General features: G+C 41.5%; 1 protein-coding gene across 3 annotated transcripts; it reads right to left on the bottom strand.

Annotated features, from left to right (window-relative positions):
• Window positions 1-1,014: 1,014 nt before the first annotated feature.
• Window positions 1,015-17,919, bottom strand: LOC108153467 (cAMP-dependent protein kinase catalytic subunit 3). Of its 3 annotated transcripts, none has more exons than XM_017283497.2 (8): window positions 16,962-17,919; window positions 12,181-12,923; window positions 4,103-4,271; window positions 3,837-3,946; window positions 3,520-3,765; window positions 3,273-3,454; window positions 2,470-2,547; window positions 1,015-1,630 (listed from the first exon to the last, which is right to left on the bottom strand). In XM_017283497.2, exons 2-8 carry the CDS (start codon window positions 12,836-12,838, stop codon window positions 1,505-1,507), a joined length of 1,569 nt encoding a protein of 522 aa, XP_017138986.1. In that variant the 5' UTR covers window positions 12,839-12,923; window positions 16,962-17,919; the 3' UTR covers window positions 1,015-1,504. The 3 variants fall into 3 exon arrangements, with proteins under 3 accessions (XP_017138986.1, XP_017138987.1, XP_017138988.1); XM_017283498.2 differs by having other exon boundaries at window positions 17,699-17,919; XM_017283499.2 differs by lacking the exons at window positions 12,181-12,923; window positions 16,962-17,919 and adding an exon at window positions 4,485-4,676.
• Between the last annotated feature and the right edge of the window lie 577 nt (window positions 17,920-18,496).

Below are 18,496 nucleotides of genomic sequence, written 5' to 3'. Positions count from 1 at the left end.
CTCTCTCTAGCTGTCTCAGCACCAAACGTCTCCAAACGTGTCGTACCCTGCGTACCAAACACGATTTGTAAACAAATCTTAATATAAAGAAAAACAGAATCGAATTAACGGAAATGGTTATAAACTGAATTTGAAATCGAGGAAGGGTTCGAGGAGCCAGCTTTAGCAATTAATATCCGCTTATAAGAAGTATAGTGAAAGCCTAAAACAATAAATTTAGAGAATATACTGAATATTTCTTAACTCTCATTACCCTACTCCTAACACACTCTGCTACTTATATCCTGTTGATAATTCTAGAATTGAAAAGCATGCAAAAATACAGAGAGAGCAAGAGAGAGAGAGAGTGAAATGGTTCTTGACGCAAAAACACCCCCGAAAACCCTTGAACACGTTCGGCGCATGCGCTAGCTTTTGGTTTGTGTATTGGCTAAAGCTCACCATAGCTTTAGCTATGATTATGGTGAATAAATAAGAATTTGAAATTTAAAAGCATTCAAATACGCTCTCGGAAAACGCAAAAATAAAAAGAACATGATCAAAATGATAAAAAGTGAAACAATAAATATTCTGGGAATTCATTAATACAAGCAATATAAAATAAATATAAGTATATACTAGTATTTGAGATATTTTCATCATAAATAATACAGAAACCCGAAATAAACGCAAGCGGAAACGTCAAACAAAGATCAGGCTCATCAACGCTTTCAGCAGACTGACTCGTGTTCCTCCAACTGACAAATTTACTGAACGAAAACTAATCCCCCGTAAACTTAAAGAATATAACACGCAGATATGTATATGTATAAAGAATGAGAAGAATACAAAGCAAGAAAGATATGCTGTCGGATATGATACGTTATCGTATTATACATATGGTGCATAGTATGTACATATTTCGATTTTGTTAATAATTACCTGACATCGACCTTAGCAAATGTATAACTTTACTCGGCCTTCATTTATCAAAGAGAATGATTATAATAAGTGTATGTAAACACACGACAAATGTTCAATTTTATATCACTTTATTCAACGTTAACGTTTTACGTTAATATTTTCATGGTTGTTGTTTAATAGTACAGTTTCTACTGTAATGTAGCTATACTTTTATGGGTGGGTGTGTGTGTATTGTATGGGGGCGGGGATTGCTCGAAATCTGAACATTTAAACAATTAAATATAATAATAATAGAGACGTCACACGCTAGAAATAACATTACGGGTATAAACTTAGGCTTATTGTACATATATGTATGTATCTTTTTTTATATATATATGTATATACATATATAGTCGTAGATTATAGTAGGTATAGTTTTATGTATGTATATGTATATGTAGATGTATCGTACCGTAAGATATCATTGCTTTAGCACAGCACTTTAAACACTTAATTGCCAGTATAAATAATGAATGTTCTTGCCATCGCAAAATTATAACAATTTTCAACAGAAAACAAAAAATAATTTCAAGAAATCAACGACAATTTATTTCTTCTTTTAGAAATCATTAAAGTACTGCAAATCTCTTTGGTCTACTGCCTTGGCCGGCTTCCAATCCTGCTCGGGATAATCATCAAAATTTTTCGTATCCCCATCATGATGTACATCTGGCAAAATTGGTGGCTAATAAACGAGACAAATTCAAGGGTAAATAATTATTATTTTGATTTATAATTTCTTTTAATGATTGTATATTTATGGGTTTTGTAAATTGGTACTAAAGGGGTCCGAAATAATAATGGGATATGCATACAATCGTTGGGGAATCGGGGTATCAGATAAGTATGATGAAGACAATCCCCCTATAGAAATCATATTTATCCAGAAATCAAGGTAGAACTTATAATAAATACACTTATGTGGATACTTTATTCCAGTTCAATAACTTTATAGCCTGCCCATCTGTTATCCTTATATGGTTTTAGCAATGAAAAATCTCTCGATAAGTGCAAAAATCTGCACAATCTGTTGCGATCAATTTTGACGCATCTCGCAGTGTCTCTCACGCCTGGCTGGAGGCGTACATTTTGGGCAATTAACGCCTCCTTATGGGCCCCCCTTTTGTTACATTTCACTCGCACTAGCCTTTGGAGCGTTTTGTTGCGAATGAATCGGTAGATTTATGGGGGCCAACACCCACCCAAGCACCCAGCCAGCCAGTCAGCCAGTCAGCCAGCCAGCCAGCCGAAATAGACGCTGCGGTCATTAACTAAAGGCATAGCTAATTTTCAAAACTGATTTGTTTATTTGCTTTTAATTACGAAAATGTATAAAAATACATTTGCTAATTCAGAAAGCCCTCCTCCTTCTCCTCAAACAAAATGGGCCAAGCGTGTGTCGCGAAAATCAATATAAAATGGTTATTATTATGAAAATTGCGAAACAAGAGACAGAGGGGATGTACTGTACGTAGAGAGTCCATGAGAACAAAACCGACCAAAACAGAACAGAATTGGACTCACCTTTAGTTTCTTGTTGTAGACGTCATTCCAATTCAAGTGCTTGAACCAGCGATGCCTCTTCACGTCATCGGCACCGTTCTGGGAAGGGGAAAGCATGGAAAGAAAGAAAACCAAATATTAGACGTAAATAACGTTTTGCACTTTCGTAGCTCGTGTTGCGAAACGCGCGACAAATCTATTAACCAAAACCAAAACCAACAACAACAAAACGGACAAAACGGACGGAACAGAGTAGAAAGAAACAAACTCGCGGAAAAAGAAAAATGATTTCGACAGAATTTATTTAGCTAACTGACAACGAGCATGTGCAGATCTATCTACGAGATCCCGCGATCTGCGAACTGCGATCTGCGATGTCCAACAATTAATGGTTGATATATGCATTTCAATTTTTAATGCCAGCCAGCAGCAACAAAGTCCCCTGCCCTGGCCATCCAAAACAAGTGACAAGTGTAAACAATTCTCTATAAATACCGGATTTAATAAGCCTGAAAATTTCAACAATTTTGTTGCCAAAATATGTGTGTTCTTTCAGAGGGATGGGATGGAATAGGGGCTTGTCGGAAGAGTTTCACAATCGAACAGGTGAAACCAGAAACAATCAAATAAACTTATGACAGCTTTTAAAATGTCTAAAAATAATTTTGAGTACTCTACATAAAATATAAAAGGATCTATGATAATCTATGAAACGGCAGCTGAACAAACTTTCCTCTTCCTAACATAATTGATCTGGCAATAATCGTTTATTTATTCAAATCGTATGTTAGATCTTCAAGAAGTTCGCCTTCTTTTCCTCTCACCTTCATGTTGCCCAGTCGCTTGGTTCTATCATTCACCAACAGCTTCTTGATCAAGTCTTTAGCAATGGGATCCATATGACGTTCCCATTCGATTTTTCCACTCAATATCTTTTCGTATATGCCAAAGGGCTGCTCATCGTAGAATGGTGGATAGCCCACCAGCATTTCATAAATGAGAACACCTAAAATAAATATTATCAAATATTAGTTAAATCAATTTTAGTTTTTTATTTTCGATGTGGCTTACCCAATGCCCACCAATCCACGGCCTTGTTGTGGCCCTTCGATTGTATTATCTCAGGTGCTATATACTCGGGCGTTCCGCACAAGGTCCAGGTGCGGTCCCTTAATTTTTTGGCAAAACCAAAATCTGTGATTTTCAAATGGCCATCGCGATTGATCAGCAGATTCTCTGGCTTCAGATCACGGTAGACAATCTGTAGAGAGTGTAGGTACTCCAGGGCGCTGACGATCTCAGCCGCAAAGAAGTTGGCTAAACGGATTTGCAATGGATTATGTAGCCTGGAGTTCGGGAAGGAATCAGAATATAGGTTTACTACTTACAAGTTTGACTAGTAAATTTGCCTGCATTACGCAGATATGTGAACAGCTCGCCGCCGCAGACATAATCGAAGATCATATATAGGTTTGAGTCATCTTTTGTGGACCATTCCCTAGGGGGCGGGGGGGAGGCGAGAAGGAGATATGACGTTAATGGAATCACAGAATGGAAATTGACAAGTGAATTTCCCTCTTCTTTTGAATGATTTATTGTATATTGTATGTGCACTTATGATATGTATATATTTTCTTGGATATATTGTACTTACAAACTGATGACAAACGGATGTCGTATTTCGCGCAATATATTCCGCTCGTTCTTGACGTGTTCAATCTGCTTTAGACGAATGACTTCGGTCATGGCCAAAATCTTCATGGCACAATACTTCTCCGAAATACGATCGCGGCATAGGCACACGCGTCCAAAGGTGCCAGTGCCTGAAAGGGAGAACAGAGAAAAGGCATGAGTAGGGTATCAAATGTATGTATGTTTTCCTTCCCGAATGAATTCAAGCAAAAAAACCGCAAACAAGATTCTTAAATATCGGGGCATGCCCCATTAAAGTGTTTGTAAATGATACGGCTAATGGTCTGTGTGTGTGTATGCATGTACATATGTATGTACATATGGGGAGTGCGGTGCATAATTACTTTTTTCACTTTTGAGCACGTTTTGAGGTTACAAAACCAAGCTCTTGGCTGGGCTTGTCTTGGCTTGGCTCGGCTTGGCTTGCCTTTTGCTGGGGTGTTGCCTTACACGCCCAACAGATTTTCTCAACCTTGAATTTTTAATTGGGCTAACGTCCGACTTACGGGGCGAACGAATGTGACCAAGACTGAGGAGAGTAACTGACAGAAAAGGAAACGTGGAACGTGGAACGTGCGAGCATCTCTCATTACCTCGTACCTAAGGCCAAGACCGAGAGGAAAATTTCTATTCATTTTCTCTCTGTTTCGTTTCGCTGTTTAGCGAGTAATGGCATGGCAAAACAACAAAACTGCTACAAATTGATTTGTCTTATAAATCAAATGCCGAAACACAATCATTTTCCCAATGAGAGTGGGGAAAAGTTTTCCTTTCTGCAGATGCTTTTTGATTTTCAGCACGTTTGCTGTTGGATGCTGATGCCTGATGCCTGATGTGTGTTCGATGTGCTCTCGATGTTCCCATTCGGGCCGACAATAATTAGCCATGATTTTCAATGTAATAAAGCAAGAGTGAGCAGATTATTGAACTCGGCCACCAAATATCGGCAGAGCCACTACAATTATGGGATGTACCACGTGCGAACCTCCGCCTCCCCCCCCCGCCATCCCATCCTTCCTCAGGAAATTATACAAAAGCGGAACCCGCCAGTAGGCGTGGGAAGTGGGTAGTGGGTAGTGGGTAGTCGGGTGTGGATAGTGGGTGTGGCCCCTCTATGGCCGGCTCCATATGAGTGCACCTGTTTAGGGGGTGAGCCGAAAGCATTACACGTGCGAATCAAATATGAATCTCACAAGTTGTAATTAATGAATTTTGTGCGCCTTTGTTGTACACAAATTGGTTTCTCGATTACGTAGTCGGAATGAATCAGCAACGAAATGGGATTATACATAGGTGCAAGGTTTACGGCGCGAGGGGGAAGGTGATTCGAAAATGATTGCTGATGTTTGCCAGAGATGTAACGAGTCAATGATTCGAAAGTTTTTCCAATTTCTATTCCAAAATACAGCCAAAGATATTTCAGAAATTCCAATACCGTTTTCTTCTCTCAATGATAAATAAAGAAGAATTAAACCAGAGGAAGCCCCCATATCGAACTTTGGACAGTCCTGGCCACATAGAAAAACAATCAAAAAAAAATCAGCTCATAATAATAAAAAATATATACGATATATTTTTGGGGGAAAGGCAATACCTCTCACTCGATCCAAACAAGATGGAAATAATGTTGTTTAGCAATTGCTTCGGATTCCAATTCTATATTTGGATAAACGATGAATAAATATGCGAAATATGCCAGACGATATAAATCAACCAGATATAACTACATCCAATGAGGGATGCTTTTATGGGTGAAGATCGTATCAGACCGGAGCGGAGTGGAGCGGAGAACCCCCCCCCCCCCCCCCCCCCCCCCCCCTCAAGCGAGAACTACTGCAGACACTGGCATCCATTCTGCATGGGCGTGGAGGGGGCTGTGAAAAGTATGGAAATTATTTCCCGCTCGCAATGTTTGAAAAAATATTTGGGCCGGGCAGGGCAGGGCAGGGCAGCAGATCTGCAGTCATGCACATGGCCATCATGAAACAATAACAAAAAGGAAAAGTTTTCCACAGGAATGTGGGCATAATGATTTGGAAGAAAATAGTTTCTTTTGAAATATTTACACATTTTAATGGTGTAGAATTCGATTGAGAATGTTTAATGGCTTGGGGACCATTGGGGCATTCCAGTAGGGGGTTCTGGTGTCCTAGATATTAAACACTTGACGATTTAGTGCATTATCCTAGTCTTAGTTAGCACTTTTATTTCCTGTGTGTACATTAAATTTACAAGTAACCGTAAAAGCGATCCCTACTTTCTGTTTCCAGCTATTTTCCACAGACTCTCTCGTGTGAGTGGCATCTTCAGACTCCGCTGGTGCTTGGCACCACTCGAAACGATCTTTTAGCACCTCATACACGAGCCACTTCCAGTGCAGTCTCGTCTAGCATAAAGGAAAGTGCTTTTACCGACAGTTTAACTACTGCCCCGTACTGCCCTCCGGCACAGCACCGCGCACCTGACGCCGAGCCAGAGCCAGAGGCAGAGGCAGAGGCTGCTAAACACCGTCTCTGGCCAAAGTGAAATTGTGACAGCTGCAGAGCAGACAACCAACAAGCGGCGCAGACGCATGTGGATGTGGATGCCACGGCTCCAGAGCCAGAGCCAGAGCCAAAGCCCAAGCCAGACGAAGGCACAGACACTAGAGAGCAAAGCCAGTCAACAACAATTAAAGTCTGGCTGAGTTGTGGCCAAACCTGTTGTTTTACGGCAGACGCAGACGCAGACTCCTTCATAAAAGTTGCAGCAGCAGGCAACAGCAGCGGCCGGCAAAAGATGCAACTGGAAAAAAGTGCGTGAAAAAAGGCGAAGAAACATATTTTACATAATACATAAAACTTTCTATTTAACGATGCGATGCGATGCCACAGCAACTGACCAGAGACGGGAGACCAGACCCCAAAGACGAGAGACAGGAGACAGTTTCATATGGCGCGACAGCGTTCATGGATGCAATGCTGTCTCTGGCTCTGTCTCCGTCTCCGTCTGATGGATGGATATGGATGCCTTTAATTTGCCCAAAAATAAATAAAAATCATCTCAGCTTTTCATGAATCTGTGCATATCTGTGCCAAAACAAAAACAACAACAAAAAAAAAACGTTAAAATACTGTAAATCGCGGCATGTAAATGGAAAATGGAAATGAATAAACGACCCCCTCCTGGTATAAACTTGGCACACTTTTGCGATTTTTGCTGCAGCAGCTGGCGTTGCAAGTTAAATAAAGTTAATTGCGTTTCATACAGTTCCATTTAAGCAAAGTTTGTTTAAAGATGCATAAATAAAGGAACACTGACTGAGGGAACGAGGTAACGAGGGAATGAGAGACACGGAGATACAATGCAAGCCATGGAGGCCAGGTTAAAAATAATCTACTAGCAAGATGCTAGCAAGTTTAAACAACATCAAGTCCACATTGAGAACTGATCATAAAGCTTTTGTAAATAATAGCAAACAAAAGCAGCAAAAAAAGCGTTTTTCAGGTCACTCGATGAGTGCCGAATGAGTAAACTAATTAATGACAAGGATACTACTAATAGAGGCTGTCTAAATTATATTTCCCACTTAATGCACACTGACAATCCCTCAACACAAACAGAGAGCCATTGCCAGATTTCAGCTCTTGGATCATCTGCGTGTACGTTGATCATTTTAGACACAAAATTCAAAAGAACTGCACCACGGAAGTCGCCCACTGACCCACAACCACAGGGACAGGCACAGCCACAGCTACAGCCACACCTTGCCCAATCGAATTTCCATCCGATGACATCTCCCCCCTTCCCCTCCCCCTCCCCATCCCGCACTGCTTATAATTTAAGCGATTTATGACATTTACAAAGCACATGTTCGCCATTGGCCAACAACCCACCTGCCCGTGCCAGTGGCAGTTCCTGTTCATGCTGTTGCTTCTGTTGCTGCTGTTTCTGTTGTTGACAAGATTTTACACCGCAATTTACAAGCCACAAAAATTGTGACAACAGCAACAAAAGTGGTGGGGGGTGGAGGCTACCAGAGATCGAACATAAATTCAATGTGGAAACTGTAGGGTATGCATGGATGCAGTTCGATCTGCCAGATGCAAGCTGCATTTTTAGGTCACTTTTATTAATAATACAGAAACAGACCAGACCAGACCAGAACAGAAAAAAAAAAATGCTGTTTATAACGCAATTTTATATGCACATTTAATGTTTGAGAGAACGCCGCGACATGCATGCGAAAATAAAGCCAAACCATGGGCGCAGCCCATCGGACGATTCCGATGTGTGTCTGGGGTGTCCCTCCCATACAGCCTCTCGAATCTTTTGAGCAGCAGCAGCAGCACATGGGGGAGGGGGATGGGGAGAGGGGCACATTCGATCTGGGCATAGTGCCAAATAATAATTTCTATAATATTTGCTTATACGCTCGCTCGATTTTGTTGAAATAAAATTTCGGATATTTGGCTGGCTTCAAAAAGTTTACAGAGATCGAGCGGCGCAGCGTGGTGCGGTGCGGTGCGGTGCCGTGGGGTGGGGTGGGGTGCGGCGGACTTCAAATTTTCCATGGTATCATAAATTTCTTGTTGACTGATTTTGTCTTTTCATGCGGCGAGCAGAGAATGAAATTATTATTATAAATACACATATGCATATACACATATTTACATACTTATATAGAGTCGCAGATATGTACATAGATATATTGTTAGAAATGGGCCGCCTGGCACTTAGCAGACAACAAAAAAACCAAGAAGGATGAGGACTGAAAGAGGTAATCCATTTGAACTATGAGTTATACTTTGCAGACGGAACGACGACGACACACAACTTGTTGTTTGTACACACGAACAGCCCCTGGGACATGTGTTTGCTATCTGACAGATACATTTAGCTGCTTGAGATTTGATTGGTTTTTATTATTTAAAAATCAATTTATTCGAAAAGCACACAAAAGGCCACTAGCCAACAGACACTGACACTCTCCCACCGAATTGATTTCAGCTGGAAAATGGCAACAAACTCTGTTGTTGGGCCTTGTCTTTGGGCAACTTTATGTCCCAGCCCAGCCGAATTGTATTTCCGAGAATCGTGCGTAAATATTTATCTTTTACCAGAAATCTATCAATCAATGCGCCCACAAGTAGCAGTCCGCGGCAGTCCACAGCGGCAGTCTAAAAGGATTGTCTGTCCGTCCAGGTCCGCGATCAGCGGTCCGCCATGTACGTTCCATACATACAGAAAAGCCCCCCGGCACGGGGAAAATTTGTCAACTTGATATATTGGCTGTGGAAGGTCAGCAGCGTCTAGATTGTCAGATTGTCAGCGATTTCCGCATGCCATTTGTCAAGAGATGTCTCCCATAAAAAGAGAAAAGTGGGCCACCAAATAGTCACATGGGGGGCTCTTTTCCATTTGCCAAACTTCTCTGATAGATCATTGATCTTTGGGCAGCATTTCAGATCCCCAGAACATAGGCGAGCTCCTTACTTTTCTCCCGGATGCCTTAATAATGACATTGCCACCTGCCACGAACTTTCACTCGCAATCCAGTTTCCCGAGAGACAAAGATTTCCTTTTCGAGAGAGTCTATTCCACTTCGGTGTTAATTGCAGCCCCAACCATCGATATGACAGCTCTAGCGATATATTGTGGGTTTATGGCCTTTTTTTTGGGTGTATATGTATATCGCAAGACATGCAGCCAGAACATGCACAAAACAAGAGCTTGTTTCATTTGTTTGTCCAAGGGAAAAACAAAAGATCTGTTGTTGTTTTTCGAAAATTAGGAAAAACATTTCTTGGGAAATTTCCCTCAAGGAAATCCCCGTTTGGTGTTGGTGTTTTTTGTTTTGGATTCCATCACTTGCCATGACTGAATCAGACTAGAGTCTGCACGGGAGAAACCTGTGGTGGTCCGTGAGGTGAACTTTCAGTTAATCAATGGAATTTCATACAAGCATCGAGCAAACTATCAATATTTACTGAAAGTCTTAAGGGGTGGCGAAGGGGCAATGTTTTGCTGTTGGTTCAATGCATTTTGTTCCTTCTTCCCATTCAATATAGCTCTCAACATCCCCTGGTTTTTCCCAATTATGGCTACTGCATGCGATGATGATGATGCCCGCAGCTCCTGGCTATTGTTCTTATGGTTATTGTTATTATCAAAATGGATTGCCGCAAGGGGGGGGGGCAGGCTGATTATTTTCCGTATGCCCTAATAGAAGCGTGACTCACTCGCATTTTTTCTCTCTCTCTCTGCAGTCCCCAGTCCGCAATCCGCAATCCGCAATCCCCAATCCCAATACGAATCCCATTTCCATCCGTACTCCCCTGGCTCTGCCATGTGCGCGTGCATAGCATGATATCCGCTCTGGTTTATTTACTTTTTACGGATTTTTCTTGAAAATCGTACTCAATACCTTTGGCCGATTCCATGTTTGTCTGGCAATTGTTTGAAATTAATGCTAGATTACTCATTCGTCGTGTGGCGTGCTATAGCACTGGATGCTGAAAGCCGATGCGGAAAGGAACCCGCCGGAATTACTCACTCACTCGAGGGGAAAGTTGCTGATTGAGGAATTTCAGAGAATGAATTCACACCGGAAAGGCATTCGAGCATCCTATTCTTGGCATAGGGCATGACTTCCAGAGGAAGCCGACCAAAGATCTAGAGTGATCTTCTAAACAGAAAATGGAAGCCTGCAGGAAGACTTCTGAGACCATCTAATGTGGTAGGATCGAGTTCTGTGGAAAACCGATTAATTACTCCCACAACCATTTAAAAATCAGTATAATTATACTTGATTGTTTTTATGCCAAAGGTCGAAGAAATAAATGTTCTTGAGGCAATTACTTACTCCCACATTGATTTTAAGGAACCTTCAATGGATCCCAACTGTTGTTCCGAGCCAAAAACGATCGATAAATAAATGTTTCAAATGATACTTTGAAACCACGACGCAGAGAGCTCCACACGTGTACTCAAAGCTGAATGCAGCAGTAATAAATCTTGAAAACGTCCCGATTTAGCCTCAAACAGAGTAAATATTTATGCCGCAACTGCTTAATGAGATTTTGGAAATCCCAGCCAATGGTGTACTAAACTTAATACAATGCCTAAATGTTTTTCTTTCTTTTCTCTCTATTTTTCGCCATCTCCCACACCAGCGAAGACGTCAAAATGGGAAAACAAATCAAAATATTATGGGCATTAATGGGTTGAGCGTCTATGCGAGAACGTAAGACCCATTCATGATCCTAAACAGAGTCCAAAAATATAGTAGAAGTATACGAACTACACTTTAAATATTTTCTAAATGAATTTTTACGCAATGAGCAATGAGAGGAGAACAATTTCCTTGGCCCCTGCTCTGCGGTGTGTAGATGCTCATAATAATCATAAGAACCGGCCAAACCATCCGACCATCCCCGTGGCCCATTCAATTTGCGTAATCAATAAGAATTTATTTACGTATTAAAAAGGAATAAAAAGCAATAGAAAAACTGAAGCTATCGTTAAGCTAGAGCAAACATTAGGCCAGATGATGCATAAAAAATGAGGTAATAAATATTTGAAATTAAATCGCGGAACGAAATCAAAGAATAGCAAACAAAATCAAAAGCCAGAAGGGGGGATAGAGAGGGACAAAGGTGTATGCGAATCAATTCTATCCAGATGAAATAACTGCAGATGAAAACGAATTCATTGAACAGGTGAGAAAACTCTTCCAAAAACCGCATAATCGAATAATCGAAGAAGTACAGAATTATTGGTGATGTGGTATGGAAGCCGTTTGGGGGCTCTTGGTGCACCCTATGCGATCTATCCTTATGATCTCATCAAAGCCTTGACTCTTAAACCGACCTAGAACTCGTACTCGTAATGTGTTTTGATAGCTCCACTCTAAACACAAACAAAACACATGGGGAGACAAGTTGAAGGTAGCCCGAGGGAGACCTTAACATCAATCAATCACTCGATGCGATGCCTGGAACCCAATGTAAACAGCGTTCGCTGTCGCTCTCGCTGTCGTACTATGTTCGTATGACTTACCCACAGTTTTGATTATTTGGTAGTCGTCCAAGTTATATTTGCGAACTCCCTTGGCCGTCTGGACACTGCTGCTCTCATCGGAGTCATCCTCGTCCTCCTCGTCGTCGGTCTCATTGCCGTCATCCTCCTCGATGCTTTCGTTGGAATCATTGGTAACGTCGTCGCCGTCACGACCATCGCCATCATTCTCATCGTCATCGTCCTCCTCCTCGTCCACCTCATTTTCATGGTCAGCGGAGCTTGTTGTGGTTGTGGCACTGCTGCTGCTCCGGCTGCTTACGTGGCTGCTCTGCTCCGGCTTCGGCTCTGGCTCCTCTTCTTCCTCCTCGCTGTAATCTGATTCCAAAGGATCTGATGACTCACTTGAGGCCACGCTATGGCCGCCGCCACCGCCACCGCCACCCACACCGTGGCTGCTGGTGCCGTTGCCGCTGCTGCCATTTGCACGGCCCAATTTGAATGTGAACGATGCCTCTGTGTTGGTGTCACTTGCTGGACTTTTCTTCTTGTACGATGACGTCATGCTGCTGTTTCCTGTTCCTGTTGTCAATTTTGACGAGGATCCTGTGCCTGATGTGTTGGACTTGGCTTTGTTGGCGCCGCCACCGCCTCCAGCTGTCAACGGCGTACAGAAGCGGGCGCAAGCGGCTGCGGACATATCTCTGCCAATCCTTGGCTCCTCCTCAATTGTCCTTCGTTTCCTTCTGGCTCTTGCTCTCGCTGGCCCTGTTATGTTGTTCTTCCTGCAAATAGCAATGAACACAGAAATGGCTTAGAATTGGAAGGGAAATTTTGATTAAAAGCTTTGTGTGGAATACGCCTTTTGAAATGGTTGAAATGGTTTCCTTTTGTGGCCAATATCTGCTGATAGATGACCAAATTTTGCCGGCTTTCCATTCGAATATCGATGGGCGATAGATGGGCTACTTGAAATCTTTGATTTTTCTTATTTAACGCCGGTCTACTTTATTTCTCGCTGACAGTCTTTTTGTTCTATACAATTTCCGGACCCAATCCAGACCTATAGTCGTTTAATTAACCAACGGAGGGGCAGATCGGTGGTTGGATGGATGGTTCCTTTTGTATTTGGGCCTGACACAGATGGGAGCAGAGAGGGCAGCTTTTGTGGTGCGCATAAATTGAAAGTGAAAAGACATGGCCGCTGGTCAGATGTGTGGGGCTATCCAGCAACAAGTGGGCCCCGTGTCTGTCTCGGGTCTTATCAGAGGACATGCAGGCATTGTTGATTGTCAGGATGGGAAAATTGAGTCCTATATACCGTTTATGTATGTGTGTATGCCAAAGGGTTCCTTTTCTTCCATCTCCCGGCACAATGGAGGCGCTCCAGTTAATATCACATACTAATATTATTATTAACAATGAATGCATTCGTGATTCAATTTGATGGCTGGCTGCCTAGCCGGCTGGGTGCCTAGCTGGCTGGGTGCCTGTGCCTGTGCCCGTGCCCGTGCCTTGTGCCAAGTCCCACAACAAAAGAAAGACCAAGAGTGTCGTGTCCCCCCAGACGAGTAACTTAATAGCCGAGACACAAAGGCGCCAAGAACTCTCGACTTGACTTGACTTGATTTGACTTGGGTCTGTCTTGGCGGTGCCGCCCTAATGCACTGATGCATTTAATTTAACGATAGAAAAGTAAAGGAAACGGCCTGAATATGAAAACCTATGGGCCATCTATCTATATGGATGTTCGAATATAAAAATCAATAATCATCTACGAGTTCGAGTGCTTATGGCTTATGGCCTGAGTGGCTTTTATTGTTTAAGCGAGTGCCGGATGAATCTAGGCCAACCAGACAGCCAGCCAGCCAGCCAAGCAATACGAGTAGAAGAGCATTCAATTGATTCAAAGATTGCACAAAAAGCAATCCCAAAATGGGGCCTCGGAAAGAGGAAAGAAATGGAAAGGATTGATGAGTGAGTCATTAGCCAATGGCGGGTATTGGATGCACCAAAGGCCAAGACTATGACAATGGATTCGACGGGACTGGCAGCTGATATTAAAGTCGGGATTAAAATGGGGCATATGAGGAAAAGTCAATAGATTGAATCCATTTCGAGGGCAGAGAAATGAAAAAATATGAAACAATCTTCGGCGACTTTCGGCTGGTTTTTTTGTTCGCAGTAAATCCTGCAATATTCCCTTGCTCTTTTGTGTATGATCTTCGAAAATTTCTCAAACATATGTACATAGTACGTCAATTGTCTCACATCCCAACCGAAACAGAAGCAACAAAATAATCCACTTCACACGCTTCACGCTCTAATGACAAGGAAAATCCCTAACGTTCTGTATAATATACTTAAATAAATACATACATATATATACCGCTTTGTACATATATTACTGCGCATCAAAAAAAACATTAGTAATACTATTTACAGTATTTTATTATGGAGAAACCTTGTCATAATAGAATGTTTTGTTATTTTTGGTATTCACAACACAAAAAAAAAACAAAAATATTTATTTGATTTTTGCCTTTGTTTTATATTTGTATTTGTATTATTATTACAGAAACCATATGTATAGATTTTATGAACGATCTGTCACTCAGAATTATTTATGTACGAGTTTAACGTTTTTGCACATTTTCGGGCACTAAAAGTGCGGAAATATAACTTAAAATTGTCCGAGGCAGAGTCCATGGCATGGCATGCGATTGTTTTGAGAATAATTTCTCAAAAAAATTATTGGGGGGACTGTAAATTAGCCATAGACTATAGCTACAGCTACAGCAAGTAAAAACAGTCGGACACACGGTCGGTAGTCGGATCTTGGATCTATATAGCCCACTCTGAGCAGCGCCCCACCATTCACCCCATTCACCTTGGTGGCTGCCAAAAATTGAAAATGGAAATGGAAATTGGGGTCGTCGTAGTCGTAGTCGTCGTCGAGACTACGTCGAGAGCCAAAATGTTAAATTGTTGCTTAATCTTCCGGTGGCCAGCACTCTATTCTGTCTGATTTCGTGAATGGAAAAAGCCCATCGAAAATTGTATACTATATAATCACATCAATGATCGAAAAGTTTGCCGAAAAGACCAGGTGAATGAAAGTGAAATTAAACATAAATCTGGGGAGGATTTGGAAATGCTACAGATAAATGGCTGTTCCTGTACCCGAAAGGGGCAATGCACTTTTAGTTTCAGTATAATGTTTGATTATTATTTAGAAAAAAAAAACAGAAGTAGCCTTCTCCCGCGGGGACTTTCCAGATCACCTCATCATTTTCCTCTCTTTTATTCCCTATTTATAATACGTTTGCTTTTTCATCTCCTGACCATCTTCGCCCCAGCTAATTTATTGCCAAAATCTGTCTGTATTCTAAAAGATTTTATTTCATTTTCTTTTTTGGGACGATTTTCTCGTTCCAAAAGTTATGAAACTCTTCCCCTGGCGGTGGGCTCTCTAGGCACACCTCAAATTAAGGCACTTTGATTTATACAGAATATTAGAAAATACTTTTGGGGTAACCAGAAACAAGATGAGATTGCTTAATTTTGTGACTGCTGGCCACTTGAACTCTGATTCCCAGAATTAAATTTACGTTCAATGTTTGCAGCATTTATTAATTCGTTGGCCCGGCCAGCGTATAAATTATGTTATTAATTAATTAAAAGCAACGTGAAGCGATTTGTTCCGATACATGCATATGGACATATTACGTATGTATAGGTGTGATATATGGATAGAAGTATATAAAAAAAGAAGAAGAAAAAAACAAGCAAGAGCTTCTCATATTTTTATCATCGTCATCGGTGTATTTTTGAACAGAGAAAGAGAATTTGTTGTAGGCGTTGGTGGGAATATTATTAATTTGCGTCCACCAGGAAACTAAGTATCAAGAAATGTAATTATGAATAAGTGCATGCGTTCGAATTAACGATCTGGGTGTTACCAAAAACGAAAATTCATTGCCCATTTCAAGTTGACAAAATACAGATTTTCCCCCTGGCACTCTCTGGGCAATAAACCCCAAATGGCAATAATCATCAAAAATAATGCCGGCAAAATGTAATCATAACACGACAAAACCTCCTGCCACACGCTTTGTTTCTTGTGTGCTGTTCTTGTCCTTCGGAAGGGGGTTTCTCGAACTCATATAAGGGCGAAAGAGATTTATGGATTTGTTTATATAGAGCAAGAAGTATTTCCTTTCCGCTGTCCTTGTGCTAGTTCCATGGTGCAATATTTGGTGATGAAAATACATAAAACTTTTATGGTTATACGCATAGTATTAGGAAGTTGCGGAAAAAAATTGAAGTGCTGTCCTTGACTTACTCTGAAGCGAGAGAGTTATGAGAGTGAGGCATGAAGAAAGGCTTTATAAATGGGGTCAACTACATGGAACAAAGCGGTTAGACAGAAGAAATGATGGGAGAATAGGATAAAGGTGTGATTTAATTGAACGAAATTCAAGGTGAACTCCCACCAAATTGAGATAAACTTATCTATGGATAGCCAAAGGGATTACGAAAAACTAGGGGCGGCGTTCCTCTAATATAGGAAACTAACTAAGACTACAAGCAAGTGCACAACTTTTCCACTCCAAATATGAAAATAAATCATTTCCTCTTGTTCCCAATTAGCTAATTACAATAATTAAATAAGCTCGGCTAATTTTAGTGCTCAACTCATAATTATCAAGCGAATCGGTCTTCACTTTTTTCTATTTTGGAAAGCAAACATGAATAGATTGTTGCTGCTGGCCACTTTTTACACTGCTTCGTACGAGACCGAGTATTAATGGATTACTCACCCAGCTAGATCCCAGCTAAAGAGCCACAATTGCCGGCTGTTTTGGTTTTTCTTAACGATCGCTGGCGATCTATATTCTTGTCTCTCCGTCGGTCTGTCTGTCTGGCTTTGAGTTCTAATTTTTTGCTGGAGCAAAATTTGAACGCTTGCGAAATTGTTAAAAATAAATATGTTACTTTAAGAGCGCACGATTTTCCGTCGATTTTTCCTCTTTCTTCTGATGGCCACAGCAGCAACAATAATAACAACAACGAAAAAAAAAGCGAAACCCGCAGAAACCGACACAGAAACAAAAATCAGAAATAAACTCAACACTCAGCGTTTTCTCATGGGCTGCTATAGGTACGCCAGATCGACTGGACGACACTGGACCCCGGGAAAGGCGGCGGCGGCGGCGATACTTTGCTCTGCTTTGCTTTATTTGTGTCACTTTTTTGTGGGCTTATGCTTTTTTTGTGCTTTTGTTTTCTTGCGATTCTGTTCGATTCGGTTTGTCGCGCTTTGCTTCTGAAGACAAAGTACCGCTTTAGTTTACAGCAACTTCAAGTGTTTTTTGTTTGTTTGTTTTGGTTTATAGTCAGTCTGCCTTCTTGGGGATCGTGAGATCCGAGACATCTAGAATTTCCGGTTTTGCAGCTTGCAGTTTTTACCCTGTTGCTGTTGCTGTTGCTTTTGCTGTGTCTGTTGCTACTGCTATTGCTATTGCTGTTGTTTTGTTTTGTTTTGTTTTGTTTGTACCTTTTTTAGCTGCAAGATGTAACAATTGCAATATGCAAATCAACCGAAACCGAATTATGTGTAATTAATCAAAAAAGTTGCCACAACGTTCGGACAATTTGAATTTTCGGAGATTTTCCAATGCCGATTTTTCAGATTTGTTCAAATATTTCAGATTATTCAGATTTGATTCAGATTTTCTTTCTGTAGTTCTTTTGTGGCGTTTGTATTGTTGACCAGCCGCTTCCACGTTTTGCACGAAACTGAAACGTAAAATCTGCGAATCGTTTGCCAGAGCTCTCGTTGTCGGAGTCGGCGTCGGCCCCCACTTGATGGCAATATGGTGTGGCAGTGTGGCAGGGGCAGCAGCAACAGCACCAGCGCCAGCGAACGAACATTGATGATGATGATGGCGATGGCGATGACGATGACGCTTTGAGCTTTGGGGGGCTGCCAGAGATGCTGCGAGAGATGCTGTGGAGCTTCATTGGATGTTTGTGTTTGCTCTCCATGTGTGTGCCAGTGCCAGTGCCAGTGCCCATGTCTGGTGTACTGGTGCTGGTGCTGTTGGGCCTCGAGTGTTGTTCCTCTTATGGTCTTAAATGGTTTGGCGGCACAAAGTGGCCAACAGGATCGGTGGATGTAAAAGTTGTCCGTGATAAGGGAGCCCATTGTGTGTCTGGCTAATTTACACTTTGTGTACTCGTATACCTCTAATATACATATATGTACATATGTATAGACAGACGTCTGAAAATGTTCTGTTTGTTTTTAGTAGACATCATGGCAACAGCAGCAGCAGCGAAGAAAACTCTGGGA

Source organism: Drosophila miranda, chromosome XR (genome assembly GCF_003369915.1).
Source record: "Drosophila miranda strain MSH22 chromosome XR, D.miranda_PacBio2.1, whole genome shotgun sequence".
Taxonomy (NCBI): domain Eukaryota; kingdom Metazoa; phylum Arthropoda; class Insecta; order Diptera; family Drosophilidae; genus Drosophila; species Drosophila miranda.
This window is presented reverse-complemented; position numbering and strand designations above follow the sequence as displayed.

Excerpts from the sequence above, each read along its gene's own strand:
- LOC108153467 (XM_017283497.2), bottom strand. The coding sequence starts at position 12,838 with ATGTCCGCAGCCGCTTGCGCCCGCTTCTGTACGCCGTTGACAGCTGGA. Across the intron at positions 4,272-12,180 it reads CCAAATAATCAAAACTGTGG|GCACTGGCACCTTTGGACGC; the intron begins GTAAGTCATACG and ends TCTCCCTTTCAG. Across the intron at positions 3,455-3,519 it reads CGTGGATTGGTGGGCATTGG|GTGTTCTCATTTATGAAATG; the intron begins GTAAGCCACATC and ends TATTTATTTTAG.